The 7,819-nt window shown below is 26.5% G+C and overlaps 1 protein-coding gene across 1 annotated transcript; it reads right to left on the bottom strand.

Annotated features, from left to right (window-relative positions):
- Positions 1-234: 234 nt before the first annotated feature.
- LOC107641628 (butanoate--CoA ligase AAE1-like) lies at positions 235-6,772 on the bottom strand. Its single transcript, XM_016345112.3, has 2 exons — positions 6,423-6,772; positions 235-1,855 (listed from the first exon to the last, which is right to left on the bottom strand). The coding sequence occupies exons 1-2, from the start codon at positions 6,636-6,638 to the stop codon at positions 398-400; spliced, it is 1,674 nt and encodes a 557-aa protein (XP_016200598.1). The 5' UTR covers positions 6,639-6,772; the 3' UTR covers positions 235-397.
- Between the last annotated feature and the right edge of the window lie 1,047 nt (positions 6,773-7,819).

Below are 7,819 nucleotides of genomic sequence, written 5' to 3' on the forward strand. Positions count from 1 at the left end.
AAAGTATTAAAAACTAGAGTATGGAATTGTCTTTTGCAGATAATCACACAAGGCATTTTTAATTCATTGAAGTATATCTCATTTACCCAAAAGAAGTTGAAGAACTCAAATCAAATCTAGACGAGTTAATGAGTTATACCATACAAAAATCAACCAAGCAATTAAGAATATTTGATGATGGAAATTATTACATAATTTTCAACATAAAAAAAAAAGTATTTCTTCTATTGAAAGAAAAAAAAATTAACATTAAAGTTTAAACCCATACCAATCTACTTCTTTAAGTCTTAGCATTCATTTTAATAGTATAAGATCAACATAGAACAAGGTAAGCAATAGTGTGTTACATAACATTTATTGATTTATTCCTAAGATATAGTTTTTTTATCCCTCTCTTTCACAATCCATTGCTCTTGATCTTCTCTCTTATAAGAAACTTCTGTACCTTCCCAGTTGAGTTAAGAGGCAGATCCCCAAACACCACACTCTTAGGAACCATTTTAGTGGCCAGCTTACCCTCACAAAACTTGATGATTTCTTCAACAGTGGCACTGCATCCATCTTTCAATTTCACAACTGCACATGGTGATGAATCCAACAAGCACTCATCATATTTTCCAACAACAGCAGCTTCCAAAACCTTTGGATGACTCAACAACACTGCTTCTACCTCTAATGAACTCACAGCTTCTCCATTTGAATATATAATATCTTTTGCTCTATCTTTCAATGTTATGGAACCATTTTCTTGCCTAATAGCAAGATCCCCAGTTTTGAACCATCCACTCTTAAGAGCTTCCTCGGTTTCTTGCGAGTTAAGGTACCCTAGCATTAGGGTGTTCCCTTTGAACATGATTTCACCAATGGTTTTTCCATCATGAGGGATACTTTTCCTGGTGTTTGGATCCTTCACATCAACCTCTACTTCCATCATGAAGCTTGGAAGCCCTTCTTCACCATAATTCAGCTTTGTATCTTCATTATCCGAATCGGGTTTCCACGGTCTTACAATGACAGGGCCCAGAGTCTCTGTCATTCCATATCCGATGTTAACATCAAATCCAAGTTCTGCTACCTTGTTGAGGATTTGAACTGGTGGTAGCACACCTGCAACTATGAATTTTACCCTGAATTGAAGAGGTTTGTGATCATTGGGGGATGAATTAGCAATGATGCTCAAAAGGGTTGGTGCACCACACAAATGAGTCACTTTGTGAAATTGGATGGCATCAAATATTCCTTTTGCTGAGACATTTCTGAGGCAAACATTGGTGCCACCAACAGCACACATTGCCCAAGCAAGGCACCAACCGTTGCAGCGAAACATATCAACTGTCCATAGTAACACTGAACTTGATTTCAAGTTGAAACGAGAAATCGCCGCAATTGAATTAAGGTAGGCACCTCTATGGCTATAAACAACTCCTTTTGGAGTCCCTGTGGAGCCTGATGTGTAACTCACTGATATAGGATTGCATTCATTGCTTGGCCTAAAAGTCTCAAAATCCGCGTGCCCTTTAGCAACAAGATCATTGTAACTTAAGGTATTTGGTAGGATACTCACATTATTCATCACTGGGGAATATGGAATTTGATCATAGTCATCAGAGATTAGGACAATGAGGGGTGGTGGCTTGCATTTTCTTTGGGAGATAATTTCAAACACCTGGAGGGCAGAATCAAAGAACTGATAGTCCACAAATATGATTTTGCAGGTTTCCAATAGATCGAAAATTTGGGGTAATGTTGTTACATCCAATAACTTGGTGTTGAGTGCAGAAAGAACAGCACCTGCCATAGCAACACCAAAATGTAGCTCATAGAGTGCTGGAACATTTGGCGCCAAAGCTACAACCTGTGTTATTTGAACATGATTAGTTATCTGACCCCATTGAATATGTGTTGTGAAATGCTTATAAGAAAAGGAGTTTATGAGAAGGTTTGCTAATTCGTACCCTATGAGTATACATTAAGCATATCATAAAAAAATGTTTTATAAAAATTATTATAATTTCTTTTTACGTTTTTTAATGCAAATGCATCAAAAAAAATTTATTTTCGTCTTTTTAAAATATACCCGTAGAGTACAAGTTAGTTAAATTCTTGTAACAAATTATCGCAATAATTAATTATTGGGTATGTTGACTAATTTTTTATTTATTTTTTACTGGTCTTTATTCAAATAATAGACAACATGACGTTTTCAACTTTTTTTAATTAAAAAAAAATAAAAAACATCAAAACGTCAATGACGTTTTTCTATTCTCAATTTTAGAAAAATTACCCCATGCAAAACGGTTCTGCCGTTTTCAATTTTTTTAATTAAAAAAAAAATAAAAAACATCAAAACGTCAATGAGGTTTTCCTATTCTCAATTTTAAAAAAATTACCCCATGCAAAACGGTTATGCGCTTTTGTGAATAATATATATTTTTTTATTTTTTAAATGAATAAAAATAACTTTTACATACAAAACGTAAGTGATGTTTTGTATTTTCTAAAAGATAAAAAATTATCCCATACAAGAGTAAAACTCACATACATTAAAATATTAGGGCACATCACACAATTTGTTCCAATATAAAAAAAAAATCAGCCCATTTTTTACATGTTAATAATAAACAACATTACTTCTATTTCTTGGAATAGTATCTTTCTTCTTGAAAAAAAAAATCATTCTATTTCATCTAAAAAGCAAATAAATATCTAAAACCTATTTTCTCCTTAAATCTAGTTTTTATCTTTTTATCTTTTTCTTTTTCTTCTTCTTATTATTATTTTTGTATTGGCTCTTGTTATTAAGTCATTTCTTATTATAGCTTGAACAAATGCAGCTATTAAACTTTTTATGTTTTGGGTACAAATAAAGATAATGACGTACTTAATTATTACATAGCTAATTCTTCACCAACTACCATTTGAAGCTTTTCCATTTTAATATGAGTTAGCAGACCTACATGTAAATGGCCAAAATTAAAAGAAAAGTCTTCTAATTCTATGTTAATTCACTGCTAAAAACAAAGAGTACTCTTCTATTTTAATTAAATTTCTTTTTTGATTATTGCATTGACTCGCTGGTCATAGTGGGTCTTACAATATACATTCTAAATGATGCTTATATTTTATAGATCTTCACTTTTTTTTTATAATTCCGATAAATCTTACTGTTTTTATATTAGACGTATGTCATATGTTATGTGATGACGTATGTAAGTACAAAATTGAAGGAGTATTAAACTTTCTCCAGACCTATCAAATACAAAATGAGAAACCAACACAAATCAAGAATAGGGTTGAGGGTATAAATTCCAGTTCCAATGATTTTTTTTTTTAAATAAATTACGTACAGTAAGGTCTTCATGAATGTTTTTTTGTATTTTTATACATATGTACAATATTATTATATAATATTTTAGTGCATGCAATATAAGTTTTAGTTCAAGAATTTATATATATTACTCAAAGGAAAAAAAAGGTTTATACATATCATCTCTTTAATGGCTTCCTAGCCTATAGCGCTTTTTCAAATAAGTATATATATATATATATATATATATATATATATATCACCTTATTTAATTTAAAATTTTACATAAAAAATTAAAAAGTACTCTATTTTATAAAATATGCCTGGACAAATTCATTTGAAGGAGATTTTAGACTTTTAACTAACAAATAGTCAAATACACACACACATATATATATATATATATATATGGAAGTCCATCTTAATGCAAGCATGATGAATATCAAAATGTGTGTATACACACACATACTTATTTATATATATATATATATATATATATATATATATATATATATATATATATATATATATATATATGGAAGTCCATCTTAATGCAAGCATGAATATCAAAATCTGTAGTAATAATTAAATAAATTTTGTAGTAATGCATACATAGACAATAATGTTTTAGTAAATATGCTTTATTTCACTAAAATTATAAAAATCTAATAATATTACAATGACTGATTACACTTTGTGTAATAGCATAGCTACACCCAAAAGGCTTTAAAATAATATAATTGAATATGTATTTGATGTATGTACAACAATATTTTAGTTCCTACTAATAAGGTTTCTACTAGCTTTAACTTTAATTTTTATAGTTTGTTTAACTATATTATAATTTATTAGTAGTGTTACATGAGCACATAAATTCATAGATCAACCATTACTAGATAGAAAATCTGTAGTCTTAGGAATATAGAGAGTGATTCTACAATGTCTAAGAAATATAAATCAAATTCACATCTATAATAATTTTATGTTAGATGTACAATAAAAATTGATTATCAAATTAATTATTAATATAAAATATATATTAAAATATAAAACATACATTAAAAATGAGTTAAGCAATATATTTTTATACAATAACTAATTTAATAATTGATTTTTATATATGCATAATATTTTTTTAACTTAAAATCAAATTTCATAGTTCATACACTATCTATTCCAATTAGATCTATAATTGTAATAAAATAAATTTGTAATTACAATCAAATTATGTGACCATATAATCAAACTAAATTTACATTTATAATAAGCAGATTCAAATTTATAAGTTTTTTTTTGGTGACTTTCAAATTTATAAGTTGTTCATAGTGTATATATATTTAATAATTGATATTTTGTGTTTATAAAATATTTTTTTAATTATCCCGATCATTCTGGAATTTTAAGTATTATTAATCAATATTTTCATGTGATATTATTATTCCGTGTAGTTTGATTTATCTTTGACATCACATCATAACTTCTCAAAAGTCAAATTCCATGTGATTAGAACAAAAAAACAAGTATTTAATTCCCATGTAACATATTAGTACAAAGATACTTTATGCATTTAATTACATATTTTTACATGAATATAAATAATTACTTCACACATGCATATTACAAAAATGGTCATAAAAAAAAGCAAAATTAATTAAATAATTATATAAAAATTAGACCGTCAATATGTCAAAATTAAAATTTAATAAATTAATTAAATAATATTCGAAACTAAAATGAATTTCATATCATAGTACTCTTCCCACTATTAGCTAAATCTATCTAATATTCTAATGTGTAATGTCCGACCAAAAATTTAAAATAGATCATTGGCTAATTAAAAATATATAAATATATTATTATTTTAAAGAAGAGTTTGATTGGCATAAGTCTTGGTATATGAGGATAAAAATGTCAACGAAGCCTAGGTTGTTCAACAATAATGACAGAATACTTGAAATCAATTTACAAACATGAAAATATTCCACACGCGCTTATTCATTGATTTAGATCTAAACAAATGACAAAAACATCAAATATAAACAATCCTTCTTTTCCAAAACGGTTGAATACAATTGATAGTGATTGAGTGATAATCATGTAACAGTATAAAAATAGAATATTTCAAATTAAAAACGAACACTATTATTGAATAATAATGCCTTGATATCGTGAACCCAGATAAAGTGCAGGACAATAAACATAAGCTGCTTCTAGAAAATATATGCAGCTTGATTCTTATCCTAATTTTTTATAATAAATTTTAAATATTAATTTTTAAATTATTTTAATAAATTGAGTATATTTTTTGAACATTATAACAATCACTATATAGTAATAATATTTGAATTAAAATATATAAATATATTATTATTTTAATTATTTTAATATATATTTTATATTTTAATTATATATTTTATATAAATAACTAATTTAATAGCTTATTCTTAGCATACGCTATAAGATGATGATTGATTAAAATAAAATTACCTTAGTATTTTATTGCTAAATGGCATTTGTAAGATGTGATATTAATAGTAGATAAAATAAAAAGAAAATTCTTCATATATGAGGCAATAACCTTATCAATAACTAGGTCAGGTGGAAAAGAAACTTGCAAGGATTATTATACACTACTCTGGTATAACTAACTTTCAGTTCTAAAAGCTAAGATAGTTAATGTAAGAGCTTCAGAGACAAAGCTAATAAGGTAAAAACTAGGAATTGGGATTTGAGATATCAAACGGTATATCAAAAATAATTCTCTATTAAATACCAATCTTAGCTTTATGTTATGTAATGAAACCGACAAAATTAAACTATACTGCGATACAGTTATGAATATTTTGAAGTTTGAATTTCACACTGATAATAACCAGTGACATGAATATATGTTTTTTAAAGATAATAATTAACAAAAATAGTTAAATAATTTAATTTGATATATTTAATATAATGTGTGTTTATATTTTAATATTATTTTTATATAAAAAGTATTGAGTGGTTATTTTCTACGCACGAAATAAATTAATAAATTAAGAAAAATAATGCAGAGATCTAAAAAGCAGCTAAGAAATTATTAGCATAGATTACATGAATTTAAAGGAACTTAACTTACAATATGATGAGGATGGGAAATCCCAAAGCTGAGGAGAGAAGAAGCTAGGTTGAGACATCTTTGATAGGTTTGTTTCCAAGAAAATCTAACATGGTCACCATAAATGATTGAGGCCTTGTTATCACCGTAGATAGTGGCTGCTTGTTCTAGAAAACTGATTGGTGTCAACGCAGTGTAGTTTGCTGAGCACGGAATAAGTATCTCTAATTCTTTCATATTGCTAGGTAATTACGATCAAATAAAATTCCTTCTTCAAACGAAACTCTCTCTCGTATATATATATATAATAAATTATATTGTGAAGCACAAGACACGGTAAATAGAGTATGTATGCACATGGCTTCTTAGTGCATAAGATTCATACCATGACGCCGTCAACCCAATTGAATTTGCTTTATTAATAGAATTAGGTTCAGTTTCAGACCAATGGGTATTGCACTTCAAGGGAAAAAAAAGTGTAGTGTTTTTTCAGAAAATAAAACTTATTATTAAAGATACTAAATAAAATAGCAGGTTGCTGATTTTAATTTTGTTTGTTTGTGTTTTTTAAATATATTTATTTTATTTAAACATTCTTTAAAATAATTATATTATATGTATATTAAAATTAATTACTAAAATTAATTTTTAATATAAAATATATATTAAAAATAAATTAAATAATTTATATATTTATATATAAATATATTAGTAATTAATTTTGATGTACAGATTAAATAGCATATTTATTTTTAATAAAATATGATTAACTTGATTAGTACTAGCAAATTACCATTTTAAATCTCATCATCATTATTCTGTTAAAAAATAATAAAATAAAAAGTTATGATTTATTTAATTATATATGTATCGCACTATATACAGTTACGGTGAATGCTGACTAGATTAATAACAATTCGTGGCTAATAACTTAACAGATTTGTTATATTAACATTTAACAATAAATTAACTTTCTTTATCTCCTTTATTCCCACAAACAAAAGATTGTCTTGCCAATAAACTTGAGTTTGCTCCGAAATTCATTGAACAAAGAAGAAAAAAAATGAACTTAGTGATAATATTGGCTATTTAGAATTAGAGTACAAAATAAAGGTCTAATTCAACATGTTTAGATTTGGAGTACAAAATTAGATTTATATCTAATATAATTACATTCATATTATCACAATAAATTATGGGTGATTTTGTCACTGGAGCATGAATAACATGTAGCAAATTTTGAATTGAGATTGCTTCTACAACAACATCAATCACACTTTTATATTTGTGCTTAATTGAGATACATGTCATAAAATTACTCATTTTAAAAATTTAAATTTATAGAATGAGACAATATGAACAATTATATTTTTATCCTTCTTTTTAACTACTTCTTTCCTTAAAAACTCAAATGATGT

Source organism: Arachis ipaensis, chromosome B5, assembly GCF_059453495.1.
Source record: "Arachis ipaensis isolate K30076 ecotype BB chromosome B5, ASM5945349v1, whole genome shotgun sequence".
In the NCBI taxonomy this organism is placed as follows: domain Eukaryota; kingdom Viridiplantae; phylum Streptophyta; class Magnoliopsida; order Fabales; family Fabaceae; genus Arachis; species Arachis ipaensis.